The sequence below is a fragment of the Rhincodon typus genome, chromosome 1, assembly GCF_021869965.1.
Source record: "Rhincodon typus isolate 14 chromosome 1, sRhiTyp1.1, whole genome shotgun sequence".
NCBI lineage: Eukaryota > Metazoa > Chordata > Chondrichthyes > Orectolobiformes > Rhincodontidae > Rhincodon > Rhincodon typus.
This window is the reverse complement of record NC_063332.1, coordinates 3,340,420-3,363,122: the sequence shown is the minus strand read 5'-3', so window position 1 is coordinate 3,363,122 and position 22,703 is coordinate 3,340,420. Positions and strand designations below refer to the sequence as shown.

At 42.9% G+C, this 22,703-nt stretch overlaps 2 protein-coding genes across 2 annotated transcripts in view; both read left to right on the top strand.

Moving 5' to 3' along the window:
* pdcd4a (programmed cell death 4a) overlaps positions 1–20,907 on the top strand; it is a 49,024-nt gene extending 28,117 nt beyond the window's left edge. Inside the window, exons 8-11 of the mRNA XM_020522362.2 lie at positions 6,442–6,549; positions 9,387–9,494; positions 13,890–14,029; positions 19,625–20,907. Of these exons, the coding sequence (XP_020377951.2) occupies positions 6,442–6,549; positions 9,387–9,494; positions 13,890–14,029; positions 19,625–19,676 (408 nt within the window). The 3' untranslated portion in view covers positions 19,677–20,907. The remainder of the gene's footprint in view (positions 1–6,441; positions 6,550–9,386; positions 9,495–13,889; positions 14,030–19,624) is intronic.
* Positions 1–22,703, top strand: part of idh3b (isocitrate dehydrogenase (NAD(+)) 3 non-catalytic subunit beta) — an 88,199-nt gene that overhangs the window by 36,660 nt on the left and 28,836 nt on the right. The gene's annotated exons all lie outside the window — the stretch shown is intronic.

Sequence of the window (22,703 nt, the reverse complement as noted above, 5' to 3'; positions counted from 1 at the left end):
AATCCATAACCTCACAATTTCCCACATTGTATTCCATCTGCACTTTTTTGCCCACTCTCCTAGCCTGTCCAAATTCTGCAGCCTCCCTGCTTCTTCAACACTACCTGTCTCTCCACCTATCTTTGTGTCCTTTGCAAACTTAGCAACAATGCCCTCTGTTCCTTTGTCCAGATCGTTAATGTATAATGTGAATAGTTGTGATCCCAACACTGACCCCTGCAGAACTCCACTAGTCATTCTGAAAACAACCCTCTCACCTGCACTCTCTGCCTTCAGCCAGTCAGCCAAACATCAATATATGTCAGTACCTTGCCCCTGACATCATGGGCATCTTATTACCCCTAACATCATCTTATTTAGCAGCCTCCTGTGTGACACCTTTCTGGAAATCCATATAGATCATGTCCACTGGCTCTCCTTTGTCTAACTTCGCTCCTAAGAGGATTCTAGCAGATTTGTCAAGCATGACCTTCTCTTGATAAAGCTGTGATGATTCAGCCTTATTTTACAATCTCATCCTTGATAATGGACTCTAAAATCTGAGCAGTGAGTGAGGTCAGGTTAACTGGTCTATAATTTCCTAACTTTTCCCTCCCTCCCTTCTTAAACAGGGGTGTTACATGGACTACACCCCAGGATTCTGAAAAAGATAGCTGAGGAGATTGTAGGCTTATCCACCTTCAGACCTTTCAGCTTCCCTCGCACCTTCTCTGAAATGATGGCCACTGCACTTCCTGCTGCTCCGATCTCTTGAAATTCCGATATGGAACTGTGAAGACTGATGCAAAGCACTTATTCAGTATCTTTCTTGCCATTCCTTTTTTCCCCATTACTACTCTTCCAGCCTCATTTTCCAGAGTCCTGTTAACTTAAGCCTCCTTAAGAGGGTTAAGAGTTAATTTTCTTAACTGTTATGTATCTTTTTAAAAAAAAATCTTGTTATCTTTTATGTAGAGCTTAACCTCGTATTTCATCACCTTCCCCTTTACTGCTTTTTCGTTATTTCTGTTGGTTTTTAAAAGCTTTCCAAACCTCTGGCTTCCCAATAATCTTAACTACATTTTATGCTTTTTCTTTTCCTTTTTTGCTGTCCCTGACTTTCCTTGTGGCCTCATCTTAGAGTCATAGAGGTATACAGCACGGAAACAGACCCTTTGGTCCAACTCGTCCTCCCCGTAGCATGTTTCTTTCTCCTTGAAGTGCATTTCTGCTGTGCCCCCTGAATTACCCCCAGAAACTTCTGCCATTGCTGCTCCACCATCTTCCCTGCTAGGCTTCCCTTCCAATCAACTCTGGCCAGCTCTTCCCTTGTGTCTTTGTACTTATCTTTACTCGGTTGTAAAACCATTACATCTACTTCCAGCCTCTCCCCCTGGAACTGCACAGTGAATTCTATCATGTAGTGATCGCTGATCGCTACTCCCTGGGGATTCCTTCACCTTCCATTCCCTAATCAAGTCTGCCTCATTACGCAACACTGCATCCAGGATTGCTTGTTTCCTAGTGGGCTGTACCACAGGCTGCTCCACAAAACCATCTTGTAGACATTTCCATAAATTCCTTTTCTTGGCATCTGCTACCAGCCTAATTTTCCCAGTCAATCTGCATACAGAAGTACCCCATGATTATTGTAATAGTGCCTTTCTACCCACCTTTTTCTATCGCCTGATCTTCTCCATATCATGACTACTGCTAGGAGGCCTGTAGACCGCTCCCTTCTGGGCCTTTTTTATTCTTTGTGGTTCCTCAACTCCGTCCACATGGATTCTGTGCCTTCCAGCTCTATATCACTTTGTGCTACCAATTTAATTTTGTTTCTCATTAACAATGTAACCCTGTTCCCTCTGTTCATCTGCCTATCCTTTTAATAGGACATGCATCCTTAGATATTTACTTCCCAGCCCCAATCTCCTTGCAACAATTTCAATCTGTGCTACAAGCTAATTTACCTTGTTTCGTATACTGCATGCATTTAAGTATGACACCTTCAGTCCTGCATTGACTGCCCCCTTCTCATAGATGTCCCCTTATCTGCTGTGCCTAAAGTTAGATTCCTGAGGCTTTCCGTACTCTGTCCTATTACTTATTGTGTAAACTTTAGAGCCCTCCTGCACCCTTTAGTTTTACCCTCCCAACCCTAATTGTTTAGTTAGAAGCCCTATCCATTGGCCTAGTTATGTGATTCGCCAGGATTCTGGTCCCAGGAAAGAGTCATAGAGCTGTACAGCATGGAAACAGACCCTTCGGTCAAACTTGTCCATGCCAATCAGATATCCTAAAATAATCTAGTCCAATTTGCCAGCATTTGGCCCATATCCCTGTAAAGCCTGTAATAGGAATTCAGACACCCATCCAGATGTCTCTTAAATGTTGTAATTGTACCAGCCTCCACCACTTCCTGTGGCAGGTCATTCCATACACACACCACCCTCTGTGCGAAAAAGTTGCTCCTTAGGTCCTTTTCAAATTCCTTCTCCCTCGGCCTCACCTTAAACCTATGCCCTCTAATTTTGGACTCCGCTACCTTGGGAAAAAGACCTTGGCCTATAACCCTAGCTATGCCCCTCATGTTTTTATAAACTTCTATAAGGTCACCCCTCAGCCTCCGCTCCAGGGAAGGTAGCCCCAGACTATTCAGCCTCTCTCTATAACTCAAACCCTCCAAACCTGGCAACATCCTTGTAAATCTTTTCTGAACCCTTTCAAGTTTCAAAACATTCTTCCTATAGCATGGAGACCAGAATTGAACACAGTATTCCAAAAGTGGCCTAACCTGTACAGCATGATTGAGTTGGAGCCCATCCACCAGAACAGCTCCCTCTCTAGTGCCAGTGTCCCAAGAATTCAAACACATTTCTCCCACACCAATCTTTGAGCCATGAATTTACCTGTTTAATCTTGTTGACGCTGTGCTAATTAGCTTGTGGCTCAGGCAGTAATCCAGAGATTACCACCTTTTGGTTCTGCTTTTCAATTTGGTCTCTAGCTGATCATATTCTCTCAGCAGAAACTCTTACCTCTTTCTACCAATATTGCTGGTACCTACATGGACCATGACAACTGGATCTTTCCTCTGCAGCCCAGGTAAGATATCCTGAAACTGGGCACCAAGCAGGCAACACAGCCTTCAGAACTCGCAATCCTGGCCACAGAATAGTGTCTACTCCCTAGATTATACTGTTTCCGATTTCAACTACATTTTTCTTTTCTCCCACCTGTGAATGTCTCCCTGTATTCCCTGGCCAGAGTGCTATGGTCACTTTTGCTTCTCCCTACAGCCCTCACTCTCATTTACAGGTGGGTCAAGAATCTCAAATCTGTGCCAACAGCTGAAGGGCAGAGGGTCTTTTTTTGTTTAATTCATTAATGAGATGAGGGCATCACTGCCTGGACCAGCATTTATTACCCATCCCTAATTTCCCAGAAGGCGGTTGAGAGTCGATGACATTGCTGTGGGTCTAGAGTCACATGTAGGCCAGTACAGGTAAGGATAGCAGATTTCCTTCCCTAAAGGACATTATTGAGCCTGGCGGGTGATCCCCTAATCTAAATGAACCAATTTTTAAAATAAAAATTACCACGAGTACAAAATTTTCAGGAAATAGAATAGGTTATTTGTAAAAAATCAAACCTGCATATCTTGAATGTAACAAGGTAAGGAATTAGGTGACAACATATACTATCAATATACAATTAAGAGGCTAGGAATCCACGGTGACTCGGTTGCTTGGATCCAGTATTGGTTTGCCCATAGAAGGCAGCGGGTAATGGTGAAGGGGTGTTTTTCTGGTTGACTAGTGGTGCTGCTCAGGGATCCTAACTGGGACCTCTGCTGTTTGTGATATGTAAAAATGACTTGTATGAAAACGTAGATGCATGGGTTAGTAAGTTTGCAAAAGATACAAAGGTCGGTGGAATTGTAGGTAGCGTAGAAGGTTGTTAAAGGGTCCAATGGGATATATATAAGTTGCAGATATGGGTGGAAAAATGGCAGATGGTGTTTAATCTGGGCAAGTGTGAAGTGCTGCACTTTGAGTGACAAAATGTTGAGGAAAAGTATACAGTTACTGGCAGGACCATGAACAACATTGCTGAACAGAGGGATCTTGCGGTTCAAGTCCATAGCTCCCCTGAAAATGGCCACGCAAGTAGATAGGGTAGTAAAGAAGGTGTATTGGTTGTTGAATTGAGTACAAGAGTCAGGAAGTCATATTGCAGCTTTATAAGACTTTGCTTAGGCCACACTTAAGAATATTGCATTCATTTCTGGTCGCCACATTACTGGAAGGATGTGGAGGCTTTGGAGAGGGTGCAGAAGATGTTTACCAGGATGTTGCCTTGATTAGAGGGTATGAGCTATAAGGACAAATTTGGGTTATTTTCTCTTGAGTGGCTAAGGCTGAGAGGAGACTTGATAGAAGTCTATAAAATTATGAGATGCATAGTTAGAGTTGACAGTCAGAATCTCTTTGCCAGAGTCAAAATATCTAATTTTAGGGGGCATTCATTTAAGGTGAGAGGGAAAAAGTTCAAAGGAGATGTGAGGGGCTTTTTTCTAATAGGGTGCTAGGAGGCTAAAATGCACTGCCAGAGGTGGTGGTGGAGGCAGGTACGATAGGTGCATTTAAGAGGCTTTTAGATAAGCACGTGAATATGCAAGGAACGGAGGGATATGGACCAAGGGCAGGCAGAAGGGATTAGCTTAATTTGGCACAACATTGTAGGCTGAAGTGTCCATTCCTGTGCTGTGCTGCTCTGTTCTAGTCCAAACACCTTTTTGATGTCTTGCGTGACTTCCAAATTCCTAGGGCATTAAGGTGTGGCAGGATGCTTAAGAATGTAGAACTGTGTTTTGACTTTTTCATGATGGATGTTTCATGGTTTTTGCACTGTCTTGCTTTATTTCATTCTGGAAAAGCTATTTTATAGGGAGGAGAAAAATGGAAAATGTGAAGGAGAGAGGAGAAAAAGCGAGTCGGGAAGAATTTTAATGATACTGGGCACTGTATTCTGCTACGATTTTACTGCACCATCCTTGATGTTTGGAGGGATATGGGTCAATACTGACAGGTGGGACAAGTTTAGTTTGGGATTATGGTTGGCATGGACTAGGTTGGACTGAAGGGTCTGTTTCCGTGCTGTAGTAAGGGCGTGGAATGCCCTGCCTGCAAAAATAGTATACTCGCCAACTTTAAGGGCATTTAAATGGTCATTGGATAAACATATGGATGATAATGGAATAGTTTAGGTTAGATGGGCTTCAGATTGGTTTCACAGGTCGGCACAACGTCGAGGGCCGAAGGGCCTGTACTGCGCTGTAATGTTCTATGTTCTATGTTCTATGTATGACTCTGGCCTCGTATCGGTGCTACATACACAATGGAATAGATGATATACCAGGTGGCATCAAACTACCGTTGTGCAGCACAAAAGAAAGAATAACATCACAGGAAAACTAAGTTCGTTGGTTAGTAAATAGGAGGGGGAGGCATTGGCCTAGTGATATTATCGCCAGACTGTTAATCCAGAGACCCAGCTGATGTTCTGGGGACACAGGTTTGAGTCCTGAATCCATGATGTAAACAGGTTGTTTTGGAGCAAATAAATGCTAAAGGTGGAGGAAATCCCGAGTGTAAAACAAGGAGTGGAAGTTAGTCATAGCTTGATCTCCACATGACTCACACATCATGGTGAATGACTTGTGCTTCCTTAGAAAAACTGTTGCATTTAGAATGATGACTCCTAAAGCACTCCTGATTTCCTCCCCTCCTGTCAAAGCTGGTGGTGGGAATTTGAATCCAATAAAAATCTGGAGTTAGGAGTCTAATGATGGCCTTGAATCTATTATTAATTGTCAGGGAAAGCTTATCTGGTTGACTGAGGTCCTTTAGGGAAGGAAACTGCCTTCCTTACCTGGTCTGGCCTACATGTGATTCCAGACCCACAGCAATGTGGTTGACTCTTAACTAACCTCTGTGCAATTAGAGATGGGCAAGAAATGCTGCCTAGCCAGTGCTGTCCTCATCCTGTGAATGAATATTTTAAAAAAATCTTCAGAAAGGAGCTCAGATGGCCCAGTCTGTAAATATGCCACCTGATCTTGCACAAAGCTAAATGACACAGGAAGATTGCGGGCTCCAGTTACAGAACTGAGGGGAAGATTTGGACTGAAGTATTTTCAGTGAGAGAAGGAAAGTCTCCAGGCTGGAATTAATCTGTTGCCTTTGAATGTTCTGCATGTGTTTTATAAACAGTGATTAAGGGGTCCATTTTCAAAGTGAAAGCAGAACATTATCAGAGGACGGAGAACCATTTCCAGTATCTGCTGATCACCACAGGAGGAACAATGGGCATAACTATCTCTGAGATTAGCCATAACATCTTGCGTTGTCTGCCCCCTTTTTTCCTGTGCTTTACTGACTTATTTTCTCCCTGACCCAGATGAACTTCATATTGAAAGAGTTCCTGCTCTCTGGAGAGCTGGCGGAAGCCGAGCATTGCCTCCGTGATTTGGAGGTGCCACATTTCCATCATGAGCTTGTTTACGAGGTGAGCACAGATATTCCTGACGCTTTTGTGTTTCAGCTTGGCCTGGTTAGTGTATTATAAAATAAACTGAGATCCAGTTGTCTGTAGTGAGAAAGTTTACTTCCTATTGTGAAGTAGTAACATTAATGGCTTTCCACTCCCCCTCCTTGCTACTTAAGTTTCGTGTTGTCTGCCATACTCTACATCAATAACTTGAAGCAAGTGATAACCAATCCATCTGTTGTTGTGGAACAGACTTGATCTGATGTGAAACAATTGTCTTGTTTTCAGAGATTATTTTAATCTTGTTTGTGTTCTGTGTCTGCAATGAGTTATCAGCTGTAGGGTGTGAGGAATGTGCTGCGATCAATGTCATGAGCATAGCTGTTTGCTCCCTTGTTCTGAAAAGGGCTGTCATTGACTCCATGATGTAAACAGGTTGTCTTGGAGCAAATAAATGCTAAAGGTGGAGGAAATCCTGAGTGTAAAACGAGAAGTGGAAGTTAGTCATAGCTTGATTTCCACATAGCTCACACATAGTGAATGATCTGTGCTTCCTTAGAAAAACTGTTGTATTTAGAATGATGATTCCTAAAGCTCTCCTGATTTCCTCCCCTCATGTATAGGTCTGTTAGATTGATTGGAGATTGTTGGCTATCTCATAAATCAACAACTTCATGTTATCACTTGTCATCAAGTCCTTCCTATGTTCTCTCAATGCCAAGGAGCAGGAGCTGAGTGCAAACCGAAAGCAATACTTCCCTGAAGTTTAGTCCGTCATTGAAAGACTTTTCTTCTTCTTGGAATGTCTGTGTGTTGATGGCTGGGCCATCATTTGTTACCTGTCCCTAATAGTTCTGGAGAAGGTGGTGGTGAGTTGCCACTTCCAACTGCAGCAGCCTTTGAGGGGATACTCAGAGTGTGGTTAGGAAGGAGATTCCAGGAATTTGGCACATTGATGTGGTTCCAAATCAGAATGGTGAGAGACTTGGAGGGGAACCTGAAGCTATTGGTGTTCCCATGTACCTGCTGCCCTTGTCCTCCTGGGTGGCAGAGGTGCCAGGTTCGAAAAGTGCTGTCACAGGCAATTTGAAATTATATAGATATTTTGAATCGACCTGTTCAGACATATTATAACACACTTCTAGAACAGGTGGGATTTGAACTTTAGCCTTGTACACAGCTGGAGCATAATGCAGGCTGTGTATCAGTCACCCAGACTGAAACCTCATTGTTACACAGAGATTGCTGGAGAAACTCTAGTTTGGCAGCATCTGAAGAGACAAGTAGTTCACATTTTGAGTCTGGTATGACTTGTTCAAAACACAGCCCTGTTGCCCTTCAGTGAGACTAATACCCTTAGCCCAAAGAGAGAATGGGTGTTTGTAGGTGCCCATTCTTGTGGGAGAAGTGTGTATAGATACCCACTGATCTCTATTCCAGAACTGAAATGGAGATAGAAGAATGTATCATATATCAGTTCAGATCCTGCCTGGCCACGGAGGTTTAAATCAGGGCAGGTAGTAAGAAATATGGTTGTTCAGGCAGAGTAGAACTGGGATAATTCTCTTTCACATAATCATAAGGGAAAGGGACTTGGGGATACTTGAGCATGCAGCACAGAAAGTTAGTGCAAAGTGCAGTAGGTAATCAGGAGTTGAATGGAATGTTGGCCCTTGTTCCAAGGGTGTTCGAGTATGAGAGTAGGGAAGTCTTACTGCAACTGTACAAGGTGCGAGTGAGACCACATCTAGAGTACTGTGAGCAGTTTGGGTCCCCCTGTTTACAGAAGGATATTATTTCATTGAGGCAGTTCAGAGAGTGTTCACTGGGTAATTACTGGTATGGAGGCATTGTTTTACGAGCGAAGGTTAGACAGGTTGGGACTATACTCATTGGAGTTTAGAAGAATGAGAGGTAACCTCATTGAAATACATAGGATTCTTAATGGATTTAACAGACTAAATACTGAGATGATCTTGCCCCTCACTGGAAACTTGGTAATAGCCCCAGGTTCCCTGACTTGGAAATATATCACTGTTCCTTCAGTGTTGTCAGCTCAGAATGCTGGAATTTCTTCCCTAATATCATTGCAGGTCAACTCCCAGCATGTGCACCACAGCAGTTCAAGAAAGCTGCTTAGCACCCTCGTCTTTTTTTCAAGCGCAACTAGGAACAGGCAATAAATGGTGGCCAGCCAGCAATGCTTACATTCCATGAATTAAATTTTTTAAAAACTTGGGAGAATCTAGGACAGGGGTTCTTAGTCTCAGAATAAAGGGGTGCCAATTTAAGACTGAGATGATGAGGAATTTCTTAAGAGTTGTGATCTCCTGTGGAACTTGACAACTTCTTGCCATAGAGCTGTAGGGCAGAGTCTTCATGTGTATTTAAGGCTGAGATAGATTCTTGATCAGTAGGTTTACGGAGAAAGGCAGGAAAGTGAGGAAGGTCTGATCAGCCATTATTCTGTTGAATGGTGGATCAGGCTCGAGCTGAATGACCTATTTCCGTTTCTTAAGGTCTTACGGAGCAGTAAGAGGTTTGCTTTAACAATCTGTTAGCTTGTCTGAACTGTTATTGCTCACCCTTGGACATGAGCCTTAAGACTTGAGACCTCATCTATTGAGATCCTATGAACTATAGGCCGTTGGTAAAAGAGTTCATATCAGTATCTGGGATCAGCAATTCCTCTTGCCACTCTATAAAAACAAACAGCTAAACATTGCATGTTGAAGCAGTTGTCTGCTGCTGTGTTGATCATAGCAATGACCACACTTCTAAAATCATTAATTACACGTGGAGCTCTTTGGGATGTGAAAGGAGCTATGCAAATGCAAATGTTTCTTCCCCCTCAGGCCGTTATCATGGTGTTGGAGTCGACTGGAAACACGGCAGCAAAGATGGTAAAGCTGCTGAAGATGCTGTGGGAGAGTGGGCTCGTCACACTGGACCAGATGAACAGGGTAAATACAAGCCTGGCCTTTCCCTGCTCCCTGCATCTCTCCATCTAGCTAGTCAGTTGAGGCTTGTATTGAATGACCTGATCTCAGCTAGTGTCAAATTGGGAACACTGCATATGTATGTTGTTCACTGATCTTGGGAGGGTAAATAGACCAGGGTTCGCCTGATTACTGCCATGAAGTGAGTATAAATATTTAGATAAAATGCAAAGAGATGGATAACAATTGGTTCTCACTACTCACACTTTTTCTGCATCCTGCCACTGGGAAAAATATTGCCTCCTGACCTCATTATAGCCTTGTCCACCATCTATAATGCACAAGTCAGGAGTATGATGGAATACTCCCCACTTGTCTGGATGAGTGCAGCCCCAGAACACTCAAGAAGCTTGACACCATCCAGGACAAAGCAGCCCACTTGATAGGCACTACATCCACAAGCATCCACTCCCTCCACCACCGACGCTCAGTAGCAGCAGTGTGTACTATTTACCAGTTGTGCTGCAGAGATTCACTACAGATCCTCGGACAGCACCTTCCAAACCCACGACCACTTTCATTTAGAAAGACAAGGGCAGTGTGTAATGTTCTTGGGGCACAGATTTAAATCCTACTATCACAGTCTAATGATGACCATGTCATAAAGACCTATCCGGTTCGTTAATGTCTCCCTTCATTCACCCTTTCCACCACTGGCACTCAGTGCACACTACTGCTACTATCTACAAGATGCAGTGCAGAAATTCACTGAAAATGCTCAGACAGCACCTTACAAACCCACAACCAGGTCCATCTAGAAGCACAAGGGCAGCAGACATATGGGAACACCACCACGTTCAAGTTCCCCTCGAAGCCACTCACCATCCTGACTTGGAAATATATTGTCATTATTTTATTGTCGCTGGGTCAAAATCCTGGAATTCCCTCCCCAATAGCATTGTGGGTCAAACCACAGAGGTTGTCAAGAAGGTACCTCACCACCATCTTCTCATGGGCAACTTACCTCACCTTACCTTTAATGGTAAGGTCCTGGGGAGTGTTGCTGAACAAAGAGACCTTGGAGAGCAGGTTTGTAGTTCCTTAAAAGAAGAATTGCAGGTAGGTAGGATAGTGAAGATGATGTTTGGTAAGCTTGCTCTTATTGGTCAGTGCATTGAGTATAGGAGTTGGGAGGTCATGTTGCGGCTGTACAGGACATTGGTTAGTCCACTGTTGGAATACTGCATTCAGTTCTGGTCTCCTTGCTATAGGAATGATGTTGTTAAACTTGAAAGGGTTCAGAAAAGATTTACAAGGATGGTTGCTGGGGTTGGAGAGTTTGAGCTATAGGGAGAGGCTGGATAGGCTGGGGCTGTTTTCCCTGGAGCGTCAGAGGCTGAGGGTTGACCTTATTGAGATTGATAAAATGATGAGGGGCATGCATAGGGTGAGTAGCCAAGGTCTTTGCCCCAGGGTAGTGGAGTCTAAAACTCAAGGGCATAGGTTTAAGGTGAGGGGGAAAAGATTCATAAGTGACCCAAGGGGCAATGTTTTTACACAGAGGGTGGTGCATGAATGGAATGAGCTGCCAGAGGAAGTGTTGGAGGCTGGTATAATTACAACATTTGAAGGGCGTCTGGATGGATTTATGAATAGGAAGAGTTTAGAGGGATACGGGTCAAATGCTGGCAAATGGGACTAGATTAATTTAGGATATCTGGTCAGCATGGACGAGTTGGATCGAAGAGTCTGTTTCCATGCAGTACAGATCTATGACTCTATAACTAGGGACAGGCAATAAATGCTGTCTATCCAGTGACACCCACATCCCACAAAATGAATAAATTAAAAAAAAAATTCAAACATGGGTGACAGAGTTGAACTTCAGAGGTGAGGCTATAGTGACTGCCCTCTACATCAAGTCTGCATTTGAATGAGTGTGGCATTGAGTAGCCCTGGTAAAACTGGAATTGGTGGGAACACTCTCTACTGTTTGGAGTCATACTGAGCACTAAGATGAGGTTTTTTTCAATTTAACTCCAGAAAGTCTTTCCTTAACCTCCTTCAACACAGATTCAATTCCTAGTTGTGTCTGTTTTGCTTTAGGAGAGTATGTGTATACAACTTTTGTTTGCTTCCATGGCATCAGGCAAGGATTCTACCTCCTCCAGTTGAGTTTTTTTGACTTGTATATCGAGTCATCATGGCACAGAAAGAGGTCATATGACTCATTGAGTCCATGCAGGTTATGAGAAATACAGTCGGCTGTCCTGCAAGTTTATTTTCCTTAAGTGTTCACCAAATTTCCTTTTGAAAACATTTATCTTTGATGCTTCCACCACCCCCTCAGACAGTGGTAATGACCTAAAACTAGTTGCATAAAACATTTTGTCCCCTCATCTCCACTCTACCCCACCCCACTCCACCCCACCTCTGAGACCATCCTCAAATTTGGGTCTCCTTACCCTGGGACTTTTGGTTAGTCCGAATTGCTTTTTGTCTTCCTTGTATAAACCTGTCATCACCATGGCTACCTTAGTTTCCTGGAGCAGCTTGAAGCAGGTTCCTTAACTAGTTCTAGGTTTTAAGCTACGATACTTTGCATTTCTAAGGTGATTTGAAGTAATCTGTGATCCCTTGCAAGGTCAAAAGTGGAGCCTTTGTGTCGTCTGCAAGTTTGTGTGATAGACAGCAAATAATGATTGATCAGCATAGCCACTGTCTTATTTCATGATGCTACTATGCAATATCTATGAGACTTGTAGTTTCCATGAACAAGATGCTGCCTTCATCCAGAGAGACATTCGCCACTTACGCTATTGAACAGTGTTGGTGCTACTGTGTTACCAGGGGATATGTATGCCATATGTCTCAACATTTAGCTGATAAAATCAAGTAGCAATTTCCTTCATTCATAACAGGAGACTAGAGACCATATTCAACCAGCTCACACTTGCAAAACCAAAAATATCTACTGTTAGATACGTTTCTGTAATTGGACAACACAGTCGAGGTATAGAAAGTGAATGGACAGACTTGATTTGTTTTCCTTCGAGCAGAGGAGATTGAGAGGGGACATGATTGAGATGTACCAAATTAAGTGTGTAAATAGGGTACATAGGAAGAAACTTTCCCTTGATGGAGGGAATTGACAAAGATTTATATATAACGACCTGTTATCTGCAAAGGAAAGGAATATGTTCGAGTGATGCACGTGTTTGGAATTACCAGGGAGCTTGGGAGCCTACAGTTTACTTCCTCTGTGGCCAGTCTCTTGTTGTATAAATTGATATGACAGTTTGAAATGTGGCTTTATGTTGTTTGTCCTGGTTGCCATAAAATGAAAATCTCCAGCAACAGGTCTCTCATTTCAGCAATATTTCAATTCTAATACTAATAATGACTATTTAATATAGTGGTTGTGGTCTAACCTGAGATTTCTAAAGTTTGTCTAACTTTTGTGATTTTGTTCTTTTACAAAGCTCAAGTTTCAAAATACTTTGACCAGCTACTCAAAACGACCTGTCATCTTCAAAGATTTATGCCCATAAACCGCAAGATGTCCCATACATTTCTTAGAACTGTGCCGCAACATCTCCCTTTCCTTTCTGCCAAAATGCACCGCCACTCACTTCTATGTGGAATGAATTTGATCTGCCACTTTTCTGCCATTCTATGATGTAATGTTGGGCTTGATCAGTATTATTCTTGATGTCTACCATTCCTCCAAGACTAATGTTTAAAATTTTGAAGTTTTGAAATTTTACTTTGTATACCAATGTCCAAATCATTGGGCTGGCACTATCTCTTTGATTAAACCACTCCAATATGGAAAATAACTGTGTACCATGACCACTGTTCTCTGTCTCAAGCCAATTTTTTTATTTTGTCCTAGCTGTTACAGATCCTCCTATTCCATGAGCCTCAATTTTGGTCACGAGTAATTTGTCAAAAGCTTTCTTAAAATCCAAATCTACAGCTACATTCCCTTCATTCAGCCTCTCAAAAAATCAAAAATTCAATTTGGTCAGTCAAACAAAATCTTTTTACAAATCTTTAACTCAAACTTCAACAACTTGTTTATTTTTCCTGACTTTCTAAAACCTTGTCCATAACTGACTGTTGTGAGCTTGCACTTTTCCTTGAATGAGGGTGCCTCATTTCTTTCTGTTGAACAGCTTAGTGTATTCAGTAATTATCTCTTGTTGAAATGTTATTGGGTTTCCTCATGTTAACTTTAACACTACTCACAGCAGGTTTACTCACCTCCCTAAAGACTGGTAGCAGAAATAACTCCACTATTTAAGAAAGTAAGAAGAGAAAACTGAAAGCTACTATTAACCTAACATCAGTAGTAGGCAAAATGCTGGCACCTGTAATGGGCTGGGAACTAGTGCAGCTTTCTGTGCTTATTTGCAGGGCTTCCAGCGAGTGTTTGATGAGTTACCAGACATAAACTTGGATGTCCCACTTGTTCACACAATTCTGGAGAAATTCTTAGACCTGTGTGTTCAGGAAGCCGTTATAACCAAGCAGCTTCGTGACAGCTGTCCTTCACGGTAAGTTCATCTGATCTTATTCCAAGGAGTTTCTCAAGTGCAACTAGGGACAGGCAATAAATGCTGGCAGCCAGCGATGCCAATGTCGCATGAATGAATAAAAAAAATCCACAGGTTGAGAGATTGACTCAAACCTCCAGCTAATTTCATGGGCTTGGGTCAAACGATAGCATTCTCAGAATCAAAACATTGTGTGCAGTGCAGAATTGACAGAATCTTGCATTGTTAAAGTAGCTTCAATGATGCATTGACTTTATTTAATGTACTGTATTCAAGTGGATGTTAAAGATCCTGAGAATGTATTGGGGAATAGACACTGTTCTGTACAGCCATGAGTGGGAGACGCTCTGTTGCCTGTCTGGTTAGAGACATCTCAGGGTTGGAGAGGAACTGGGAGTGGGAAGGGACAGATCAGTTGTTGTATCCTCATTGAAAGGATTATAAGGTCCTGCTGAAAGATTTTGAATAGGAGCTAAATTTAAAAAGCGGAATTTCCAAGGTAATAAGCTCTGGATTAACACCCGAGCCACAGGCAAACTTGTATAGGGTAAATAAAGCCAAGGAGTTACATCTGTGTACCCTGAAAAAGTTACTTAAATCTGAGTACATTTAAGTAAATGTATGATAACTCCACAAGAAGCTATCTGCAGTTCAGGTTGAAAGATCAAAGTCACAAGTGACTTAAACCTACTGAACTGTTAGGTCCAAGGACTTTTAGGGCTTGAGGCACCTTCTCCCAAGTCCTTGCCCTAACTCCCACACCAGGCCCTGTTATCACCATGTTTTGTTATTACACACTGCCCGTTGTTAGCCACTTACAGTCTCCATTAGCAGCCATTCATTCCCCTAGGCTAACCATTAACCACTCCTTTGTCTGTCCAATTGTTCTTCTCTCTCTTTGGGCTCTATCTCCACCTATTGTTTACTCCTTAACCTCTCCCCCCAACCTATCTTCTGCATAAAAACCAATACATTCCTATCTACCATCAGTTCTGAGTAAGGGTCACTTGACCAGAAACGTTAACTCTGATTTCTCTCCACAGATGCTGCCAGACATGCTGAGCTTTTCCAGCAATTTCTGTTTTTGTTTCTACCATACAGAAGCTGGTTCATTCCTTTGCAGTTTTTGTGGGGAGCCAATAGTCTAGTGGTATTATAGCTGCATTGTTAATCCAGAGTCACAGGTCATGTCCTAGGGACTCGAGTTCGAATCCTACCATGGCTGATGGTGAATTTTGAATTCAATTCTGGAATTAAGAGTCTAATGATAAGCATGAATCCATTGTCAGTTGTTGGAAAAACCCATCTGTTTTGATAACGTTATTTAGGGAAGCAACTTGCCATCCTTACCTACATGTGATTCCAGGCCTACAACAATGTAGTTGACTCTTAACTGGAATTAATGGAATGTAATTTTATTGGGTGCTTAATAACCTTTGAATTTGTATAATAAGTAATTTGAATTATTCTATTATCATTTCTTTTGTAAATGCTTCCACATTATTACAATTCAATATAGCACACGAACAGACCCTTTGGCCCACCAAGTCCACTAGATTCCTAGTCCTTATTTAGACCCGCTACTTATCTCCATATGAGTTTTCTCTCCCCTCGTTTGCCTCATTTATTTACCCGTTCATGTGTCTATTATGATACACCTTAAATATTGCTAACAGGTCTGCTTCCACCACCTCCACTGGCACTGCGTTCCAGGCACCTACCAGCCTCTGTGTGAAAAATGTTTCTGTACTCCTCCCTTAAATATTCCCAATCTCACCTTGAACCTGTGCCATCTTGTAGTTGACCTTGCCGTCCTGAGGAAAAGCCTTTGACTATCCACCCTATCTATGTCTCTTATAATTTTATAGACCTCTACAGCCCCTCAGCCTCCGTCTTTCCAGTGAAAGCAATTAGCTTATCCAACCCGTCCTCATAACTAAATCCCTCCAGGCCAGGCAACACCCTGGTAAACCTTCTCCGCACCCTCTCCAAAGCATTCACTTTCTTCTGGTAGTGTGGTGACGAGAACTGTTCACTGTGTTTCGTATATCTGTGATATAACATGCCAACTTTTATATTTGGTGCCCTGACCGATAAAGGCAAGTATGCTGTATGTCATCTTGGCCACCTTATCCACCTGTGTTGCCACTTTCGGGGATTTGTGGACTTGCACACCCAGATCCCTCTGTATGTCAGTCCTCCTTAGAGTTCTGCCATTTATTGTATAATTCTCACCCTGAATTTGATCTTTCAAATGCATCACCTCACTTTTGTCCAGATTAAACTCCAACTACCATTTCTCTGCCAAATCTGCAATCGATCTATATCCCACTGTATCCTTTGACAATCCGCCCCACTATATGCAACTCCGCCAATTTTGGTGTCATTACAGGCCTACTTATCAGACCACCTACATTTTCCTTCAGATCATTTATATATTATATATATAAATAAATAGAATCATCATCATAAAGCCCTGCAGTGTGGAAACAGGCCATTTGGCCCAACAAGTCCACACCGACTTTCTGATGAGCATTGCACCCACCTACTGTATCCCTGTAACCCTGCTTTTCCCATGGCTAATGCACCTACCCTAGGCATCCCTAGACACTATGGGCAACTTTATGTGGCCCAATCCACCTAACCTGCACATCTTTGGACTGTGGGAGGAAACCGGAGCACCTGGAGGAAACTCACGCAGACACACGGAGAACGCGCAAACTCCACACAGACAGTCGCCCGAGGGTGGATTCGAACCCATGTCCCTGGTACTGTGATGCAGCAGTGCTAACCACTGAGTCACCGTGCCGCCCCAGAAATCATAGAACCCCTACAGTGTGGAAGCAGGCCATTCAGCCCATCAAGTTACACCACCTCTCTGAAGAGCGTCCCACCTAGGCCCACACCCTATCCCTGTGACCCTGCATTTTTTTCCATGGCTAATCCACGTAACCTACCCACCCCCCGGACACCAAAGGCAAATAAGCATGGCCAATCCACCTAACCACATCTTTGGACTATGGGAGGAAACCGGAGCACCCAGAGGAAACCCACGCAAACAGTCGCCCAAGGTTGGAATCAGACTTGGATCCCTGGTGCTGTGAGGCAGCAGTGCTAACCACTGAGCCACTGTGATCCTATGATATTACAAACAACAGAGGTCCCAGCACGGATGCCTGGAAAACCACTAGTTACTGATCTCCATTCCAAAAAGTACTCTTCCACCGCCACTCTCTGTCTTCTATGACCAAGCCAGTTTTGTATCCATCTAGCCAGCTCACCCAGAATCCCATGACACTCTACCTTCTGTACCAGCCTGCCATGAGATAACTTGTCAAATGTCTTTATTAGTCTGTATAGATAACATCCACTGCCCTTCCCTCCCAATCATTGTTGTCACCTCTTCAAAAAAGCACGATCAAATTGGTGAGACATGACCTCCCCCACACAAACCCATGCTACCTATCCCTAACAAGTTAATTCGCTTCCAAATAAATAGTGTCTTATTGTCGTCTCCAACAGCTTCCCCACCACTGCCTGTAATTGCCTGGATTATCTCTGCTTCCTATCTTAAACAAAGAAGCAACACTGGCCATTCTCCAGTCCTCTGCAACCTTGCATGAGGCCAAAGAGGATGTGAAGTCATCTGTTAAGGCACCAGCTATTTCCTCACTTGCCTCCCACAGTATCCCGAGATAAATCCCATCTGGCCCTAGGGACTTGTCTACCTTAGTATATTTCAAGACACCTAACACTTCCTCCTTCATTATGTTGACCTGCGCTAGAGTATTCACACATCTTTCCTTAAACTCAACATCCCTCAGTTTGGTGAATACCAATGTAAAATACTCATTAAGGACCTCACCCATTTCCTCTGGCTCTCATATAACCACCCTCCTTTATTCTTGAGTGGGTCTACTCTTACCCTAGCTACCCTCACCCTAGCTACCCTCTCGTTCCTAATATATGTATGAAATGCCTTGGGATTCTCCTTAACCCTGCTGGCCAAGGACATTTCATAGCCTCTTTTATCCCTCCTAACTCCCCGTTTGAGCTGTTTTCTGCTTTCTTTATATTCAAGGACGTTGTTTTTAGTTGCCTAGACCTTAGGTATGCTTCCTTTCTTTTGACTAAGCTGAGAATTTCCCCTGTCATTTAAGGTTCCCAAATCCTGCCATTCTTGTCCTTCATTTTCCCAGGAACATCCCTGCTCTGGTCAAATGGTCTTTAAAAGATTCCCACATGTCAGATGTAGACTATCCTCAAACGGCTGCTCCCAAACCACATTCTCTAATTCTTGCCTAATTCGGTTATGGTTGGCCTTCATCCGAAGTCTGCACTTGTCCTTATCCATAAGTATCTGAAAACTTACAGAATTATGGTCACTATTCTCAAAATGCTCCGCAATGAAATGTTGACCACTCCTGCCGGGACTCACTTCCCGAGACCAAGTCCAGTATGGCCCCCTCCCTTGCTGGACTATCCACATACTGTTTTAAAGCACTCTTCTGCACACACCTAACAAATTGCTCCCCATCTAAAACTCCCGGCACTGAGAGTCCCAGTCAATATAGTGGAAGTTAAAATCACGCACCACAACAACCCTACTATTTTTACATCTTCCTCTATCTCCCACATACAGCTGGGAGGTCTGTAGTACAATCCCAGCATTGTGATTGCACCCTTCCAATTCATGAGGTCTACCCATAATGCCTTACCACAAGCTCCCTCCAGGGTATCCTCCCTCAACACAGCTGTGGTATGCTCCTTTACCTGTAATGCAACTCCCCCCACGTCTATTGCTTCCCCCTCTGTGTCTCGTATTTTTGAAGTAAAATCTCCAGTATTGCGTGCTTATGTTTCAGTGAAAGACCACTTTGCTGGAACAAAAATAAATCAAAATACAATCTATCAAGCCAGATTCTTGTCTGGAATTTGACTAGTTATCACCTCTCCTGGGATTGTTACTGTAGGCTTATAAAGCACAAGGATATGTAGCAGTACAGGGCAGCAATTTAGGTCTTTAGAGTGGGACAGGAAAGGAAAGAATAGAATATACAAATGTAAACGCGAGAAAAAACAAAATTAATGGTTCTGAGGAAGGGTCACTGGACCTGAAAAATTAATGGCTCATAACTTTAATGCATGTTGTATTTGGAAGAAAATAAATGAATTGATGGCATAAATACAGGTTGATGGGTATGATATTGTAACTATTTCAGAGATGTAGTTATGGAAATCAAAGATAGAAACTAAATATTCAGGGCTAGGTGACTTTTGGAAAGGTTAAGCAGGAAAGAAGGGTGTGGGGTAGCTTTGTTAGTATCAGAAAGAATAAACATGATGGCAAGATACGATTTTGGATCTGAAGATGTAGAATTCATAAAAGTGAAGATAAGAAATAACACACTGGTGGCTGTAATCTATAGGCTCCCAGTAGTTGCTATGCAATAGGACAGAGAATAAATCAGGTGATAATGAGAGCTTGTAAAACAGGCTGAAGATTAATCAGACTTGATGGGTTTAATGGCCTATCTCTGCTCTTGCCTGTAGTGGTCTGATTGATTTTAATCATGTTCTGTCTGTTGCTTCCAGAGGCCGTAAGCGTTTTGTGAGTGAGGGAGATGGTGGACGTGTCAAGGAGTAAGACCTCACTGTGTGCATTTGGCAGTCAGACCCTCAACGCACATCAGATTTTACCACATTTTTTTGATCATATTTCTACACGAAACACCAAAGACTCAGCAGGAGTTTGGACTGATTTGCGGTAACAGGTGGCAATGGCAAGTGCGGAAGTGGCCTCTTATGTTTTCTCTCAGCAGGCACTTTGATATAATTGTCTGCATTCACCAGATAGGGGCAGTTTATCTGTCCTCTCCAGGGGCTGATTATCTCACTGGGTCTGCATCCAAAATGAATTGAATCTCCAGATGCCTTTAAAACTGTTTAGGGCAGAAGTGGAGAAATTGCTATGATTTCAAAGTAGCTTTTAAATGAACTGGGGAGTCACATTTGAGATGATTTCTTTTTTCACCTCCCCTTAAAATGCTGGCAATGTTGATCTTTATCTGATAGCTTTCGTTTCTTTAGTGCTTTGCATTGCACATATACCTATTGCTCTGGCTCCAGAGTGAATGGCTTTAGAAGATGGAATTTCTCATGAATCTGAGTGCGGGAAGGATGAAATCATTAGCTAAGAGCCATAAACCAGCCACTGGGAGAGCAGGCAGCAATCGTATAATGTACCTCACTCTGGGAGGGTTCACAGCCTGCTCCTAGCCAGTGAGGGGGCAGCATTAAATAGTAGCTCCTTGTCATGTCAATGAGTTGCCTGGTTATCACTGTTTTAGAAACTTAATGGCAGGACTCTTGTGGTGCTGAACCAAAAGGCCCAAATTCAAGTCCCAGCTGGGTGCTGTGCAGGAAAACTGTGTCACAATGATTTGGCTGTGTCCAGTGTTTTAGTGGGTATATATTATGGAGTTCAGATTCCAGTACCCTCACTGACATCATATGGGGAAAGGGGCTACAATTTATTGGGGTGCGGCATGCCTCTAAGATTTATTTGTTGTGCATGGCCCAATCTCTTCAGTGCGTGACCCTTTAAAATATTTTTGCACTTGTTATTTCTTGCAAAACTGGTTTTCTGCTGTACCCTTCAGGCTGCTCTGCAGCTGTATGGCTTTAGCAAGATCCCCGGTGGTGGTGGTGAAGGTGCTTAGACCAAATTGCACTCGATTAGAGAGGTGAATGGTTTAGAAAAGATTGAATGAGATTGCCGATATCCATGTCTTACAGGGGAACTGGGTTTTGTCTCCAATGGGAAATGCTTTTAAGAAAAATTGGATATGGAATAAAGATGATTCTACAACCCATGATCTCTGACTGCACATGGTAAAGGGAGTAATCTACTGTACTGATAAATGGTCACGGAAGTGACTTCAACAGGAAATATATCACATAACTTGATAGTGTGAGGAAAACCAGCAATGTCATATCCTTCAGTCTGCTTTGTCTTCTCGAGTCTTATGCTGGTTTTGAAGATGCTTGTTAGAGATTCCCTGTCACTATGGTGGTCCTTGCACCTGATGACCCTCCATCAGGATGCTTTTGGGATCAGAGGCAATGGTGTAGCGAGAATATCACTAGACTAGGGATCCAGAACCTCAAGCCAATATTCTGGGACATGGGTTTGAATCCACCATGGAAGATGGTGAAAGAAATAAAACATAGAACTGTCCACACTGCAGCAGATTTTTTTCTTTATTCATTAACAAGATGGGGGCATCACTGACCAGGCAGCATTTATTGCCCATCCCTAATTGCCCAGAGGGCAGTTAAGAGTCAGTCACATTGCTGTGGGTCTGGAGTGACATGTAGGCCAGACCAGGTAAGGATGGCAGTTTCCTTCCCCAAAGGACATTAGTGAACCAGATGGGTATTTCTGACAATCAACAATGGATTCATGGTCATCAATAGATTCTTCGTTCCAGATTTTGTTTTTAATTCAAATTCCACCATCTGCTGTGGCAGGATTTGAACCTGGGTCCCCAGAATGTTATCTGGGTCTCTGGATTAACAGTCCAGTAATAATACCACTAAGCCATCACCTCCCCAGATAACCAAATTGATCTGTAAATGTAATTTAATTATATGTGGATTAGCTCTGTATAGAGAACTCAAATAGTCACCCCCAATCCTATTAGGCATCTTTATAATTTCTAGGAACTATATCTTGTCGTCTCTCGAGCTTCTTCAACATACCTCATCAAGCCCAATAGCATCTTACCTTAGGGTATTGTACAATCCTTGCTCAGCAAAGTACTGCTTTATTAACTGATAAGACACGATTGATGCTGATCATTGTGCATCTGAGAATATGTACAACTTCTGACATATGGAGTGAAGGTCATTGATACAGCAGCTGAAGTTGTTTGGACCTAAGCCACTACCCTGAAGAATTCTAGCAGGGATGTCCTGGAGCTGAGATGACAAACCTCCACCAACCACAACCATCTTCCTTTGGTACCTGATTAGGTATGGCTTTGTGCATGGGCAATCATGTTTCACTAACTTGATTGAACTTTTTGAAGTAACAGAGGATTGATGAGGGCAGAGTGGTGGACATGATCTAGGTAGACTTCAGTAATGTGCTCAACAAGGTTCCTCATGGTAGACTGATTAGCAAGGTCAGATCACATGAATACAGGGAGAACTGGCCCTAGAAGACACAGGGTGGTGGTGGAGGGTTGCTTTTCAGACTGGAGGCCTGTGTCCAATAGAGTGCCGCAAGGATCAATGCTGGCTCTGCTGCTTTTCATTGTGCCAATGGGCCGAGGAGTGGCAGATGGAGTTTAATTTGGATAAATGAGGTGCTGCGTTTTGGAAAAGCAAATCAGGGCATGGGTTATACACAATGGTGGTGGGGGGTGTTGCTGAACAAAGAGACCTTGGAGTACAGGTTCATAGTTCCGTGAAAGAAGAGTTGCAGGTAGATAGGATAGTGAAGAAGGTGTTTGGTATGCTTGCCTTTATTGGTCAGTGCATTGAGTACAGGAATAGGGAGGTTATGTTGCAGCTGTACAGGATATTGGTTTGGCCCCTTTTGGAATACAGTGTGCAGTTCTGGACTCTCTGCTAGAGGAAGGACATTATGAAACTTGAAAGGGTTCCA